This window comes from Wasmannia auropunctata, unplaced genomic scaffold (assembly GCF_000956235.1).
Source record: "Wasmannia auropunctata unplaced genomic scaffold, wasmannia.A_1.0 LD335709.1, whole genome shotgun sequence".
Lineage (NCBI taxonomy): Eukaryota > Metazoa > Arthropoda > Insecta > Hymenoptera > Formicidae > Wasmannia > Wasmannia auropunctata.
The window spans coordinates 496,053-513,164 of record NW_012027181.1 but is presented as its reverse complement, the minus strand read 5'-3'; the positions used below and the strand labels follow the sequence as shown (position 1 = coordinate 513,164).

The 17,112-nt window shown below is 46.2% G+C and overlaps 2 protein-coding genes across 4 annotated transcripts; one reads left to right on the top strand and one right to left on the bottom strand.

The window, feature by feature from the left end:
• Positions 1-1,863: 1,863 nt before the first annotated feature.
• Positions 1,864-6,440, bottom strand: LOC105456369 (CAP-Gly domain-containing linker protein 1-like). The gene is made up of 2 exons (XM_011700338.1): positions 6,164-6,440; positions 1,864-6,069 (listed from the first exon to the last, which is right to left on the bottom strand). Exons 1-2 carry the CDS (start codon positions 6,179-6,181, stop codon positions 1,864-1,866), a joined length of 4,224 nt encoding a protein of 1,407 aa, XP_011698640.1. The 5' UTR covers positions 6,182-6,440.
• Positions 6,441-7,337: 897 nt separating this feature from the next.
• On the top strand, positions 7,338-15,454 carry LOC105456333 (myosin heavy chain, skeletal muscle-like). 3 transcript variants are annotated; one of them, XM_011700288.1, is made up of 10 exons: positions 7,338-7,528; positions 7,661-8,004; positions 8,439-8,661; positions 9,049-9,490; positions 9,701-11,269; positions 11,345-13,202; positions 13,393-13,479; positions 13,884-14,143; positions 14,281-14,364; positions 14,971-15,454. In XM_011700288.1, the coding sequence occupies exons 2-10, from the start codon at positions 7,737-7,739 to the stop codon at positions 15,310-15,312; spliced, it is 5,133 nt and encodes a 1,710-aa protein (XP_011698590.1). In that variant the 5' UTR covers positions 7,338-7,528; positions 7,661-7,736; the 3' UTR covers positions 15,313-15,454. The 3 variants fall into 3 exon arrangements, with proteins under 3 accessions (XP_011698590.1, XP_011698589.1, XP_011698588.1); XM_011700287.1 differs by having other exon boundaries at positions 7,601-8,004; XM_011700286.1 differs by having other exon boundaries at positions 7,338-7,572.
• Positions 15,455-17,112: the final 1,658 nt, after the last annotated feature.

The following is a 17,112-nucleotide window of genomic DNA, read 5'->3' as shown; positions in this document are numbered from 1 at the left end:
TTTTTTAGCTCTAATAAATTATTTTTCCGATAAAATGTTCGGATTCTAACAGCGCATCTTATAAATAAATTACCTAAATGTGTCACACGATTATCCACAATTATTTTATTCATAGTACATCTACAGAAGACACCGTACAAAGTGCAAAATTTTTCTCCAAACGTGGATGATAGTCTATTTATGTCGAGATATTATAAAATTAATATTTGGTATAGGTCACTACAGTACAGTAATTGTTAACGTTGCATTTGTTCTTTGCGCTGAGAAACAGTCGTGCTTATTTCATATTTGTATAATTATACTGATAATGGACCAAATATTAGAAAAAATAGACGTATAAAATAAGAGAAAAATATATAATATAATATAATATAATATACATATAGACGAGATAAATGTTAGAATTAAACTTGGATCATCGTATTATATCCGGCATAATGCATTTGGCAAGGATAAATTAACAGCGCGAAAGAGATGTCTCTTCATTCGTGATTGCTCGTATGATATGCGATTATACGCGCACGACATAATGCGCGTCCGGAACATTTAATCCGCGGAAATGTGGCGAGTCACAGACAAAAATCCGCATCAATGTGTATCTCACGTGCGGACTCGTCGCAAAACAAAGGGGGCATCCCCGGGTTTGTAACATCTGTCGTTACGACAATTCAATGTTTTTCGCGTGTGTGACGTCCGCTGTTACACGCGATCAGTTGATTTATCACGGAAGATATTACAAAATATACATCCGAACGCGCGTTTTCATATCAAGTGCGATAGGCGCTTTTCATCTCGCGCGCGTATGCCGCGTGCGTATTGCAATAAAAAATTACGCGCGAAGCATAATCGAGCGTAAAGCTATACGCGCGGTTATTGTGGATTTTTTTTGACGAAGCGAAAAAAAGATTTTTTTTTTTTAAATAAAACGTTATTATTGATTGCAATATCTAAACGAAATAATATTTCGTTCGCCGTTAAATACTGTTATTTTATTTTGCAGTTTATTAATTAAAAACTTTGACTTTCAATTTAGAATTGTAACATTTATTCCATTTCGACGGGAATCTCGTCGAAATGTAGTAATTGTGGCTGTTTAATGGAGTAAGAGCAAAGGTCAAAGACCGAGATATGTAAGAAGAATATAATTGTAGGGAGAATGGACGGGGGAGGGGGGGTGAAGCTATCCACTCATTTGCAATGTGCCACGTCGCACTCTGGCAGTCTAGAGGAATGATAGATGAGCGGCAACTATGCTGCGCAAAGCGAGCTTTACCTTTTTGCTGAAATAATCTCAGACAAGGATTTTCGACGTGATGCCGGTGGTCGTAGAGTATGCGATAATGGCCCGACATGCGCGCGCGATTAATGCATTATTACGCGCTCCACCGACACCGCTTTATCCTTATCGCCGTCACGCCGCTGTTGTCATTGTCCTGTTTGGCTTTAACTACTCGTCGCCCTAAAAGCTGAAGATGAAGTAGCGGCGCGCTTTCAGGAGGTTTTGTCGGTTGCTCTTAAAACGATTCCTGCAGGCGCGCGCTCGCGCGCTGGCAGAGAAACACGAGTTACCTTCATAAATTTTAGACGAGCCACCCGGCTGCACACGTGGAACCTTTGACGAGAAAAGAAACTAAATGAAGTGTAAAATCTATTCGGGGCACAACGAATTTTAACAAGGCGTAATAGAATTAAATTTGTCTCTCAACCTCACAAGCCATTTTTGTCGTGCTTTAATTGCCCATCTTTCTCCAATTAAATGAAAATTAAAATAATTTCATGACGCAAATTAGCTGGTGCAATAAAACGAGTAAAGACACTAAAATTTAATAAATTACATACATGCACAGAATTTAGTATGTATATTCATAAATCTCGGGATTTTTGTCCCTCTATATGTCGCAGATTCTCCTCGACGGATTGCAGTCCAGGATTTTTGGGGGAGACGCGGTCGAACCGATTCCGCCTGTTAACTCGCGAATTTCTTTCCGCAAAACTACACCTCTTTAGATAATCACTTAATGCATGCTCAAAATTGTCGTTTAATCTTTCGTCCAACACCGTCGTGCACTCATTCGTCTCTCTCGACGCGTCCCGCGAACGAGCCCCTAATCCCGCATTTGTCTCCTTCAATTTTTCGTTAGCGCCACGCAGGTCGTTCACTTTGAGCCTGAGATCGTTGTTCGACTTCCTCGAAACGGCGAGCTCGTCCTTCAAAGCGACCCTCTCCGATTTCAATACGTTTAATTCTTCCTTAAATATCTCGAGATGCGACCTCAAGGCCGTCTTCTCGTCCCTCAGATTCATCAGTTCGTGTTTCAAAGCCTGAATCTCCGCCATCGCTCCGCCGAAGTCGGCCTCCGTCTCCTCGCCGTCCGCCGGGCGGGAGTCGCGACCGCTACGCGGAATATTCTCTTTCATCCGTCGCGCTTGGTTCTCGATCTCGCGGCGCCGATCGATATCGAGCGCCGCGGTTCTCCCGTTACCCACGGACGTATCCGGATCGTCGGAGTACTCAGAATAATTGCTTATTCCTTCCTCGTGCAGCCGGTTACTCGCGATCTCGAATTTCTTCAGGAAAGAACCGACGATCGCCTCGGCGCCGTTCGGTACTCTCGCCCCGCGTGTCGCCGGACTTTCGGATCTGCCCTGCACCAATCCCGTCGGAGTGAGCCCGGAGTTTTCGGACCTCGTATTCGCCCGCTCCAATTTCAAAGCCTTATTCCCGCTCCTCGGTCTCTTCGGCTCGCCCTTTGGCTCGTCTTTGAGCCCCGCTTTGTTATCACGGCCGACGCGTGTATCAGATTCTACTTTGACTTCTGCCCCGCCGTCCCTCCGCTCGCCAATTTCGCGGGCCTTTGCGCCCGTGCGCGCGGTATCCGCGGTGCAATCCCGCTTCCGTTTAATCTCGCCTGCAGCACGAGCGCCGGCCGCGAATCCCCGCTCGCGCGGGTCCCGCACCCGCGCGGGCGAGCGCCGCGTATCGATCTCCTTCGAGTGATCTTCACGATCGTTATTCTCGTCGCGTAACTCGGCCGCGGCGAGCCGCAGCGCCTCATACTTCATTCGCTGGATCCGCAGTTGATTACCGAGCGCCCGGCACTCGTTACCGATTTCATTTATTCTCCCCCTCGCGTCGTCCCGCTCCCGCGTCAGCTCGGCGAGTTCCCTCCCCCTCGCGTCGCAGGTCGCCTGCAGAAGAGCATTTTCCACTTTCGCTTTGTCATTTTCGACCCTTGATTTATTCAATTCCATGGAAAAATATTCATTCTCCTCTCTCGCCTTATTCAACTGCTCTCGCAGAGCGACGTTCTCATCATTGAGCTCGTTAATACGCGTCGCGAGCTCGTTCTTTTCCGTCAACAGCACTCGTACACGGTCCTCGGCCTCGGTGTTCCGTAGAGACAGCGCGTCCAGATCGCCGACGGCCCTCGTGTACTCCGCTCGCAGGCGCGCCGCGTCAACGGCCGCGTCCTCGAGCTCCGCCCGCGCCCTCGCGAGCTCCAATTTCAAACTCTCCGCGGCGGCGGCCGCGCGCTCGCTTATCCCCTCCCGAAGGCCGTCACGCTCGGACTTAAATTTGTTAACTTGATCCTGCAGCGCGGCGCACTTGTTATTGGCGTCGGCCGTCGACCTGGCCAGGAATCCCTTCTCGGACCTCAACTCCAACAACTCCTTCTCGAGTTGTTCTTTCTCGTTCCGAAGCTGCTCGACTTGATTCCCCTCCGACGCTGCTCTGTACTCCTCCGCCGTCACCGCGTCGAATTGTTCTCCCCGCGATGTTTCCTCGCCGGCGCACGTCCGAACGTTCGATCGATACGTCAACGACCGCTCGTCATCAGGCACCAAATCAGAGATTTCGTCCACCCGCCCGGCCACCCCGTCACCGACGTCCGGCGCGCGCGACTTCAAACAGTCGACTCGCTCCGCCTTGTCGGAACTTATTTCAGGCTCATTTGACTTGGCTTTCAAGTGCTCCGATTCATCCCTGAGGTTTCGCGCACGGTCCAGTACGCCATTGTCCCGCCCGTCCCCGCCGCTCTCGTTCTCCGCCGAACTTTTCAATTTGCCCGGTCGCTCGCGCGCCTCCTCCCGTTCCCCAAGTCCCTCAATTATACTTCGCAGCTTTACATTTTCATCGGAAGCGAGCCCAAGTTTCGTCCTCAGCTCCTCCATCTCGGCCCTCAGCGCGTCCCCCTGGCTAGTAATACTCCCGATTTCCCCGTCCCTCTCCCCGAGAACGTTGCACAACCGTTCCACCTCCCGTAATAACGTCCCTTTGTCATCGCGAAGCTCCTGCAACTCTTTCCTCGCCGCGTCAATTTCAACCTTCATCTGCAGTCGCATCTCCGCGACACGCCGCTCGGAATGATCGCGCCCAAGCGACAGCTCCGATATTTCTTGTTTCCCCCTTCTTATCTCGCCCCGAAGAGCCTCGTTCACCTGGCGTACGTCGGCGATAATCCCCTCGTACCTCTCGCGATCTCTCTCCAGCGTTAATCTGACGCCTGCACGCTCGTCGTTCAGCGCGTTCACGCGCTCGTTCCTCTCCAATAATTCCGACTTTAGATACACGATCGAAGCCTCGAGCTGTTCGATTCTCTCGCGTAAATTCCCGCGATCGTCGAAAACCTCGAGCTCCTTCATTTTGCAGCACAGCCGCTCGATCACGTCCTCCAGGGTCTTCGTTATTCTCTCGTCGGTATTCACAATCTCCGGCGGAGCCCGCTTCAAGACGGCGATCACCGCGATTGACTTCCCGACGATGTCCTCGAGCTCCGCGACCTTCGTCATGTATCGCTTGCCGCTAACGCCGCCGATTTTGCAATGCTCGTCCATCGGTTTTATCTTCAATTTTCCGATCTCGTTATCGATCTCCCGCAAGAAATCGTTCAACGACGAAGCCGTCTCCAAGCACTTCTCGTGCTGGACACCCTCGCGTAACCGTTTGTCCAGCGGCACGTTCGATTGTCTAAGCTCCACGGACAGCACTTTCAGATTTACCTTCAAATTAACCACCTTCTTCATGTATTTCAAACAGTCGGGATCGCCGGCGGCGATCATTGCCTCGCGATCGCTCTTTAAATTGTTCCTCAAGTCGTTCATCAAACGATCGACGCGTCTAACGACGTCCGGGATTCCCGTGGCGTCCGAACTTCCGCTGTGGCTCGCATTCTCGCGAATAACTTTCAGCCTGCCCATCTCCCCCCTCAATTGCTCGGCGAGATTGTTCAATTCGCCGATTCTCTTCCGATATTCCGCGCTACTGCCGCACCTCGATCGCAGCATGGCCCGCAATCTGTCCAGCTTGAGGCGCAAGCTCCTGTTTCTCGTCTTGAATCTGTACAGATTCTCGCTAACGTTCACAAGCTCCTCCGACAGGCCGATAATCATCTCGACGGTCTTGCCGATCGCGTTCGCGAAGATTATTTCTATCGTCCGATCGCCCCGCGCGAATTCGTTCAGCTCGTCCCTGAGCCGCTTCAGCGCGATCACGCTCGTCTCGTCCCCCTCGGTCTCACTCAGCCGCTTCTTCAGGCGCGAAATCTCATCGCTCATGCGTTCTCGCTCACTCGAGAATTCGCTCTCGAGCGTGGCGATCTTGTCGCCGATTTCGCAGACGGTGATGCGCGCGACGTCCTCCTCTGCTTTCGTCAGAGCGCTCTTCAGACTCGTTACTTCGTTCTCCAAAGCGTCGTTTGCCTGCTCCAGCCGGCTAATCTCCGCCCTCTGATGCACGATCAAAGGGTCGATCTGCTGGTTATCATTCCCATTCTTGTCATCCGCACGCAGAGCCATTTTCATCCGCCAGATATTACTCTTCAGTTTCGCGCTATCCTCCCGCCAATCTCTCATCTGCCCCATCACGTTATGCAGCTTGTGCAATGTCGCAACAGCCATTTTGGCGATTCGCGTCTTCTCCTCGACGGCGACGTCAATCGCGACCACTGACAGGTAATTGTCGAGATATTTGTCACTCATTGCTGCTTCTCCAATTTTACCAGAGTTATATAATACGTGACAAAACGCATAAAGCAGGAGGGAGGAGGACGCGGGAGATAATAAACTTTGCTAAACATCAATATTAGCTATCAAAAAATCATATAGAATTATTTTATATATGTAACTACATATATATATTTATATATCCAATTTATGACTTTACCTTTATGCAGATTTTCATTTAAATTATTATTAATTTTCCGAAAATATTCCGTCGTGGTTGGTGTTGTGCCGCGTAATAAATTTAATATAAACGTCAATTAATTTATATTATTTTATTAATTACATTAATAAAATAAATATCAATGAGTATTGAAACGTACACGTCATGGTAACAAAATCAATAGCTCGCAGAAATTTCTAATTGTTCGTAAATAATTTACTTCATCGATTTATACTTGAGAATTTTTATACGTCGAGTTGTGGTGATTAAACGAGTACGAATGCTTCGGCATGTAGCAAAATCGATCGTTGCATATGCGCGATAGGGAAAACAGGAGGCTCGCAGATATCTTCACGCTCCAGAGAATTTGTGTAACACGTGTGTACATATAATACACGATACATCTATATTTATTGTACATTTTGCGAGAGCTAAGAACCCGTCTGTTGTTCAACGCCAATTCGATTAACGAAACGGTGATTTTGCACGAGTAATGCGGCGGACGGCGAGGCAAAAAGGGGGGTGGAAAGTTTCGTGAAGTTCCGGCTAACCCCCTTCCCCCCTTCGCGCCGCACCCGTGTTTTCCTCCTTCCTTTGCAATTACCGCGCAGATTTAATTGATGACGGGCCCTCTCGATAAGTTCTCGAACAGAACCGAACTGTGGTCCAAGTGCTCTCACGAAACTCTCGAAACTTAAGAAGCGTTCGCAGTATCGCTGCGCCGGCCCCCTCAATATCGGAACACCTAATAAGACTGCTCTAACGAGGACTTTTGCCGGGCATACTGCGCGCAATTTAATTATAGCGACCGCTTAATTATGTGGGTCGTACGTAATCGGCACTTCCGGTTTTCCGGCGCGCGCGGAACTTTGCCCGAAACGCGGGCAACTCGGTGAATAATGCGCGCGTGTTCCCCCATAATCCTATATCTCCGTCCAGATGACCGCCATCGACACGGCATTCTCGAAATGCGAATCAAACTCTTCGATTATACAAATTCGATGATTACGATTCGTAAGACAGCTCGCTGTTAACCGCCAGAGATCCTATCTAACAGAGTATACGCGATTTCGGGAATTAAATTAATCCGAAGTTTAACTCGACGTTATATTAAATCGAGTTATATCGATCACGCCTGTCGATGCCGTCGAGTTATATGTCAAACTCGCCGGGAATAGTATACCAAAAATATGACTGACGTTTCACGAGTTTCCGCGCGCGACCTCGTATCTCCATGCATAAAAAGATTTTTATCCCGGCGAAGCGTTTTTGCGGAACAATGATAGCGCACTCCATTACCGCGGGTTATCTATGAATTGACCCGAGTCATAAATAACTCGCTTCCCCATCCCGATAATGTTAGAGGTGTGTACTATAATACAGAAGAAGAGTGGCGCGCTGGATTTCGAGTAACTTTTACACAATTTTTTTTTCAAGCGACGAGCTTCTCCACCCCCGGGAGAGTGCGTGTCGTAATGACTGCGAGGGCATTTTCAGGAGGAGTTAAATTCGCGCCGTGGAACGTACGTCATGCGGAGGGATTAAACGTGCGTCCACGAAATTGCACCAGGTCATGGACGATCGATACGCACCGCCGTATTGTTTGTGCGGCTGCCACGCGCCGCGGCCGCCGAAACCGATCGAATTGCCGCCGCAAGAGCCGTGCTGCTGCTGCGAATACAACCCCTTCAGCGACAATTCCAAGGAATCGGAGATCTACGATCTGCCGTTCGCCCTGCGAAAGCTGACGGTAATGAAGTGCCAGATGAAGAAATGGCGGATGGAGCGGCTGCAGCTCGAGAGCGAAAATAGGTCTCTGAAACAAGCTCTACGATCATTCGGTATCGATGCTCCACTTCATAGCCGAATCTTCCTTCTCCTTATATCTCGTTATATAATACGGGTATAGCAAATTTTATAAGAAATAGCCGTTTAAGTATTTATATATGCACGGAGAATAATTTTAGCGCGACGCTTTTCCCGATGCTCCGTGTTCCACTTGTTGTACGGTATAGTTCTGCACAATGAAATTTATCTTATATCAATTTCAGATATTTTGCGAAATATTAAATAAAAATATTTGTGTTGCAAAATTAAACGATTTTCCGATAAATACATCAATGGCTATTTTTGTTTTCACGTTCTTCCACTTTCTTGTGGCTCTGCACCCGATGCGCGCACAGCTCGCCGCGGGAGATCCTGTGTTTTCTTAGTCATATAAAGGAGAGTGCCCGAATATACATATTTCGGGCGGTCAAATAATTTCCATATGTAGGTGTGAAGCCCGACAGGGTATTGGGCACTGATCCCTTACTCGTGCATTACCGCGAGGAAAACGAAAGGCTGCAGAATGCAAATGAGGAACTGGCGGAAAAAGTTCACAACCTCGGGGAGAGCCTCGCCGAACGAGATTGCTGCGACGATCCGTGCGAAAAAGTTAAATACGTGAGGGAGAAAATAGCAGCTCTGAGAGATCGTTTTGCCGCCGAGAAAAAACAGTATATAATACCTATTGACTATGAAATTTCGCTAAGACAGTTTAATGAGTCTTTCCCTCTCTTTCTCTCTCTCCGTCCCCTTCTCTTTCTCTGCACCCTTTCCGCATATCGCTTCGGTAGACGAGAGAATAATTGAGCAATAAGCGAAAGGAAAATGCTAAAAAAAAAAAAGAGAGAAGCTCCTATAAAATTAATACCAAATTAATCGTTCGGGAATTATCGTAATGGTAAGAACAGGCTTCTGTTTTATGCTCGGCCAAGTTGTACAGCTTTAAAAGGAGATTAATCACAGTTCGTCGGTCCGCGATATTTCCTTGAAAATCATCTATCTTCATTAAATGCGGTACGCCAATATAATTAACGTGCAAACTGTTGATACCGTGACAGAATGCGAGACACGATATCGCATCTGAAGCTGAAGCTGGTGGAAGCCGAGGAGGATACTTCCTGCGCGGCATTAAATCGTTTGAGGGCGAAGCTTCGTGAGTTAATGAAAGATGGTCAGAAGGCCGATCAACAGGTGTCCGTGGTTGAGAGATCAATTCAGGTGGATCTATCAAGGACCTACGAAGATCTGTTGCGAATAGAGGAGGAGCGCCTGCCAACAGACGAGGAAGAAGCGGACATGCCGACGCTGCTAAGTCAGCTTCGTAATTGCAAGACGCTCCTGGCCGAATTGAAGACGCGTTTGGACGAGAAGACGGCTTACGCGGAGGCTCTGCAAAGCGAGCTCGAGCGACAGAGAGCCGCGGAGTTAGATCTGGATCAGGTGACCGCGATCGTGACGGACGAGACGGCCGAGATGAGGGAAGAGGAACCTGACGTTAAGGTTTTACCACTCTTTATTTTTCTCCGCGTTTTGTAAAACCGCTCATATATATAGTCGGTCACGCGCGTGCGATACGTTAAGAGTCATGAATGTTTTATGCCGACACGTAGATCCCTGTTTCGTCGGGGCTAGACAAATGCCAGAGAATGTTTATATTTGTCCAACTCCGCAGTAGTAGTATATTCATGACAATTGGATGTTTGTTCGCAGATTACGAAGCTTCTCAAGAGCCTGCGGCAGTCGGAGCTGGGCGCGAGTAAGTTGCAGAGCGAGATCGAAGATATGAGGTCCCAGCTGTATAATCTTGAGACGGAGAAAAAGGAACTTCTCGATGAGCTGGGGCAGATACGGGGCAAGGTGGCCGAGAGAGACCGTCGTATAAATGAACTGCAGGCGCGCGTCGAGACAATGAGATCCGAGCGCGACGAATTAAACATTGCGAATGCATCGTTAGACAAGGAAATTCGAAAAACGCAGGAGGAATTGCGGGGCGCGAGGGGGGATGGTGACGAGCTGAGGAGCGAGATCGATAAGTTGAACGTTGACCTGCGTCTCGGGGAGGAAAAATTTCAAGTGGCGCAAAAAGAGCTCGAGGGCATGAGGGGCGATTTGCATAGTCTCGGGGCTGAAAATGAATTCTTGAAGGAGACATTGGAAAATGCTAAATTGGAGACTAACGAACTTAAGGAAGAAAATGTTGCTTTGAAAAACAATCTTGATAACATGATTAAGAAACTGGAATCTTCGAGAGGAGAAAATAATGATATTAAGGCAAAGATAGATCAATTATTATCCGAGAATAAGCATTTAAGGGACGAATTGGAGAGGCGAGTGGCGGAGACGGATCAATTAAAATCCAAAGGGGTTGCATTGAAGGACGATCTCGATAGACTGCTGAAAGAGATGGATAAATTAAAGGTTGAAAACGATAAACTGAGGGACGAGAGTGCTGTTGTTAAAACCGAAAGGAACAATCTGACGACTGAAAGAGACAAGCTGAAATCCGAGAATGGCCTTCTTAAGGACGACTTGTCTAGGACAAATGTAGCGTTAGACGACGCAAAGAAACAATTGAACAAATTTAAAGTCGAGAATGGAGTTCTTACAGAAGAATTGGAGAAGGCTAATGTAAATAATAACAAGCTGCTCGTGGACTTCAATACTTTGCAGAGCGAAATGGCAAAGTTGAAATCGGAGAACAGAAAATTGTTACAAGAGGTGGATGATGGCAAGGAAGGAGTAACGAAATTATTGTCCGAAATAGAAACTTTGAAAAAGGAAATAGATAACACGGGTAATAAATTGACGAGGGCAAATAGCGAAGTTGCAGATTTGCGGCAGGAAGTGACCGGTTTAAATAACAAACTGAAAGTTACAAATGAACAGCTAAGCAAACTGAAACTAGATCTAAGTGCAGAAACTACCGCTAAACGAAACATTCAGGAGGAATTAGCGGCGTTGAAGAACGAGATGAAAAATTTGATCTCGAAGATCGACGAGATGAAGGTGCAAAATCATGCCCTGAGAGAAGAGAGGGACGCCCTCAAGAGGGAGCTGCTGGATCTCGGCAAAGAATCGTTGAACCTGAGGGCCGCGAACGCCGAGATGACGAGCGAGATTAATAATTTAAGACCGGCTATATCTGATCTTCAATCGCAATTATCTAAAGCGAAGGAAGATATTGAATATTGGAAGTTGGAAAATTACAAGCTTAAGATGGACGTAGATAAGTTATCCGTCGAGAACGAAAAGACAAAGGGAGCTTTAAACGTCTGTAAGGTAAAGATAATTAGTTACGTATTCCACCTGTAACTTCTTCTGTGCCGTTGATAATAATCACATTGAAATTCACAGGTTGGGCATCAGGCGTTAGAGAAGGAGATAACGAATCTTAGAAATGAGAAGATTAAGCTCGACAGGGAGATCGCGGAGCTTAAAAATCTTATGGAAGGACTAAATCGGTCTTCGTTCGCCGAAAAATCTGCTAAGGAAATGGCGCAGAAGGAACTGACGAAGGTTACGGATGAAGCCATTGCTTTGAGAGAGGAACTCAAAACATTGAAATCTGAATTGATTAAATTAAGAACAGAGAACGATAAGATGAGAGACAAGGAGGAGAATCTGTCGCGTCAAGTATTATCATTAAAGGCAGAACTTGAGAGCGCGAAAAGTGAGGTGTTGGCTTTGAGAGCGGACAATGACACGTTAAAATCCAGGATAAATATGTTGGCGGCGGAGAGCGGCAAATTAAAAGATAAATCGGATGCGCTGATATCCGAGGTCGACGGCTTGAAACGGGAGAACGCGAGTCTGCGGAAAGAGCGACAGAAATTCGAGGAAGAATTTGGCAAGCTGAAAGGCGAGGGCGACGGGCAGAGGGCCGAGATTAAAAGTCTGAAGTCCAGCCTGATAGCCGAACAGGTATTATCAGAAAAAATTAGATTGGAATTATCTGCTAGCCAATCGGAAAACGATAGATCGAGCGCGGAGCTGGAAAAGCTGCGGAAGAATTTGGATGCTCTTGAATTGGCGAATGGCAGGTTGAGCGGCGAAGTGGAGGATTTAAAGAAGACGTCGATCGACGCGCAGAACAAGGTGAACGCATTGCAATATCGTGCGGCCGCGCTGCAGGAGGAGAAGAAGGCACTTCTGAGTGAGTTAGACGGTTTACGAGCGGAAGTGAGTGGATTAGGTAAAGAAGTTGTGTCGGGTAAAGCCGCGAGGGAAGCCGCTGAGAAAAAGGCGATCGTTCTAAGCGGCGAATTAATGGAGCTGAAGGCGGAGCTGGATCGAACGCGTGTGGAAAATGAGAGTTTGAAGCACGAGCTGAATGACGTAAAGAAACGGTATGCCGCGTTGGAGAACGAGAACGCCACGCTGAAAATCGAAAATACTAAAATAGCAACAGAACTCGATTCCCTCAGGTTGGATTTAACGACAGCTAAGAACCACCTCGATAAGTCCGAGAATCGTGGCGGCAAGTTAAAAGCGGAGATCGATGAATTGAAGAAAGTACTCGGCGATGCCGAAACGAAGATTAAATTTCTGGACGGACAGCTTGTTGAAAAAGAACGGCTTGAGAGAGAGGCGGGCGACGTGAAGGCTCAGGCCGCGATTTCCCAGGCTCGCGCCGACGACGCACGTGCGCAGCTCGATGACTTGATTAACGAGCTGAACGCGGAGAGAGCGGGCAGGAGTATCGTCCTGACGGAATTGAACGCCCTGAAGGACGCCCTGGCCAAACTGCGGGAGGATTTAAATAGATGCATGGCGGACAACGAACGACTGACAATCGAATTGGCCGCCTCGAAAGAGCGAGCATTAGCTATACGGAGGATCGAGGCTGAAAAAAATGATTTGGCGAGGGCGGATCTTGATAAAGAGCGGCAGGATTTAGAGAAGTTAATGGCAGAAAACGAGAAATTGCGGGATGAGCTAAGAAGGGCGCGGGATGAGATCAATAAATTAAAAGAGAATATCGAGAAATCGAGAGGCGACTTTATAGGGGATGTGGACGATATCGACAGGCTTGAAAATGAATTGGCGAAATTGATGATCGAGATGGACAAGGCGAGAGAAGATTTAAGACGCGCGGCGGAAGAGAATAATAAATTAAAAATGATCAATGACGGTCTCGAATTAGAACTGGGTCGATTGAAAGCGCGGCCGGACGAAATAAAAGCTTATCCTGAGCGTGTCCCATCTGCCGTAGGTTCGTATGGCCTCTTCGATATATTATTGAAATATATTTAGCGCGGCCGTGCGTTTTAAATCAATGGACATAATTTAGTCGTGTAATGCGTTTCATTCATTCGGCGTGGTTTTCGGCGAGTCTTTCTCTCATTGAATCTCGTCGGCGCCGCGCATTTCGCATTAAAGGAAAGACATCTTTGTAATTCCAGAGGCTGGCGCGATTAAACCGGATGAATGCGGCGACTTCGTTAAGGCGAATGAATTACTGAGGAAGCAAATTGAAAAGCAATATGACGGTAAAAAACTTGCGTAAAAAAAAACTTTTTCAACTGTTTCGTCACACTCCGACAGTTTTTATCGCTCCGCGTTAAAAACTGTCGTTTCCTTATTCATAGCCGGTAATTAGTCCGACTAATGTCTTAATAAGTTAAGCACTTGCACGAGCTCTTGCTCACGGCACTCTCTCGAAAGTAACGCATTTCGCAAATTGTTATAATCTATTAATTGCGCGACGTCAACAATAGCCTTGCACGTGTTAGTTTTGTGCGCTGAGTGCTAATATTATACGCGTGACGAATTTTGCGATACATAGAAAGTGACACGCGAACAAACTCTGATTACATAATTTCTGCAAGTTGGTTCTGCATTTGTTCTCGCGAATACACTCACACACACGCGCGCGTGCGCACACACAACACAGCCGTGCGACGCGTGCGTGATTACGTACAATTTGTGGACGGCAAAATTCCCGCGAGACCGGCGATGGCGACGACGTTGGACGACGTTGATTTCGAGATCGAGCGCTGGACCGTGCCGTCTATCGTGGAGCTATTAAAGGAATCGCAAAAGCTATCCGAGAACATCTATTTCGCGGAGATCGAGGTGCAGAATCTCGATAGACTGCTGAGACTGCTTGACAAATGCAGGAAGGACAACGAGAATTACATAAAGCAATTATCGGTGAGACTAATAACGGATAGCATTCGGTTACGCATCCCGTTTGACGATTTATCCGGGGGTTGAAGGGGAGGGGGGGAGGAGGAATAATTTGAATTTTCCGACCTGCATATTAACGCTGGAAATGAATCGTTTCCCAGGAGCTTGGTGTGGAAGTTACCAAGGTTGCAGGTGTGGATAATGGCGATGAGCTTGCAGCTTTTGACCCTGAATCTTGGTTAAAGGTATGTACGTGCGATGATAAGAGTTCATTCTACTGCTCCGCGCTTCTTTATATCTATTAAATCTCACGTCGACTTTCCTCCGCATCCGCACAGTAATAAATAAGCTGAAATATATTTTCTGTATATCGCCACGCTGATAGAAAAATGACACAAGTAAAATTTTTTTTTTAACGAAAGAAATTAGGCTCCCAAGAATAAATTAGAAATAACAAAGTAATGTCAATGCGAGCCGATACGGATGTTGGTATGTATAATAATTTTTATTGTTACAATATCCACCACACAGCCACACACAAACTGCGCGCTCTACTTTTTGTTTTTCGTATAATAAATTCTTTACAGGAGAGGGATTCTTATAGACGCTTGTTAGTATTAAAAATATTAAATTGTTCGTCAATTTAATTCGTGGATTCATGTAAGAACTGTGTTTTAAAATCGACAAAAAGTGCGGTGCGCAGTTTGTGTCGGGACTCGCATTGGTATTACTTTGTTATTTCTAAACAATTTTTCTTCGTCACTTTTCTATCAATATTTAGTATCAACATAATTTTTAGAACGAAAATGACTGGCTCGTTAATATAAAGTATTTGTATATGTCGCTATCAGTCATTGACACTGACGCAACTGGCCGAGCTGCACGATAAGATCTGTATGTTGACTTCAAATATGGTGCAACAAGATAGCAGTTCTGCGGTCTACGATCGATCGGCGATTAATCGGGACCGCGATGGCGATCGGCTGCGGGCGGATTACGACGCTTTAAACCGGCGGGTCGCCGCGTTGCAGAGGCAAATAGCCGAGAAGCAGATTGAGGCGGGATGGAAGCTGCAGGAATTAAGACGGACTCTCCGTCTCGAGCAGGCAAACCTGATTCAAATCTCCGATCGGATGAATCTCGAAAGAAGGCGAAACTTGGCTCTCCAACTTACCATGGACAAGTCGGCTTGATGTTTTCTTTCTCGTATCAGCAAATGCGTTAAAAGTGACGCTTGCTTCGAGCAAGTTTTCGTTGCTGGACGCGCAGTGCAACAAGGCGAAAAATTCTTTACATTCCGATTACAGAGTACAAAATAAAGAAAACGATACAAGATTTGTGAAACTTATTATTTAAAAAATAGAATTTATTTTTTTTTTACAATATTTCTCATAATTGTACATTTTGTACAAATTATCGAATTTCGTGCATATAATTTTCAAAATTCCGAGGAACTACTGCTACAGTCCTAGCGTTCTCTATCAGACTAGCGATGACGCATTATTTCTTCTGAAAAAATTCTTAGGACAAATATTACTGTAAGAAAATAAGAAAGTCAATTAGGGAATAGACGATCAGAATAAATAAGAGAGCGAACATTTATTTATTCCTAATATTAGCATGATAAATACTAGAAATGAGAACGAAGAATTCTGAGTTCGAATTTTGATCGACTCTATTAATTTTTCCATCAGCCCTTATACTTATCGGAAGGAAAGCTTCCAAATAAATCTAAATATCTATTATTCAAACGTAGTCATACATTCCTGTCATAAATACGTGGGCGATGTTCGGGCGATATTATTTATTTAGTCAAAGAAAAATTTTCAAATATAATAGATATACCTATCTAATCTACATATAGCTATCTATTCAGCTATCATATTAGTCATACATTCTTGTCATAAAGCGATGTTCACACAAGAATTCTGACGTTCGAGAGAATATATGTGAATCAGAATAATTTAGTACATTTAAGAACATTTAATTGCTTTTGAATAGTTCCTACAAAATTGTAACTATGGTAACCGCAGCACAGGTAACTATAGCAGGTAGGCGCCAAATAGCGCGTTCTTCGATTATTACAGCTCTTTCAAAAGACTCCCGTTCGCTTCCGCGTACTCGCCTGCGTCACGGGGTATATATACGAATGGCTGCAACAATCTCCTAGGCATATAATTACGATAACGTACCATATTCAGCAACAACGCGGTTTTGTTGCTAATCATGATCGAACAATAACAACTAATGAGAGCCGCTTGTTCCGCGGCGCATGCTTGTGCACGCCGCCACGTGCGATAACATGATTTCCCGTTTCATTTCGGAGGTCGCGTTGTTCGATCGAGATTAATTCAATTGTACGGCACCGCATCCGTTCCCGCTGACTTTCCCCCGTCCTCGTCGGTCGGTACGATCCGCCGCCGACGCGACGCGCGGCGGGTGTGCTGCACGCGGCTTCAATAGGAAGGCGAATGCCGTCGACAAAGAGTAAACATATAATTGAAATGCGCGGGTCAGATCAAACGGTAAATGAATTGTCGAAATCCGTTTAACCGTGCGTATCCACCGCGTGGAATTGAAATAAACGCGTAAAACGCCGATGGCGAACCGCCGTCGACGAGAGCCGGGCGCATTAACGTGATACGACGACGGATTGCGAAAGATGTGTACCTTTTCTCTCTCCCATCTTTCTTTTAAGATAAAACGCGCTGCGCGCGAAAGAGAAATTTTCCTGCTCGAATTATAAATTTTCTGTTATATAAGTGTTCATATAAGTGTTCTTAACTTGTAATCTCGGTGCACGGAGCACGAATCCCACATGCCGTAACAGACGGACATTGCAATTGATTGCGGAAGGATGCTGCATGATCTTCGGATTATATGATGACAGCAATAGACTATTTTGTAATTGTAATTTTGACATTGGTATGTGTTTCCATCGCCGAAGATAAGCTAATACGCGGAGTTATACAAAGTCTGCAAAAAACTAATTT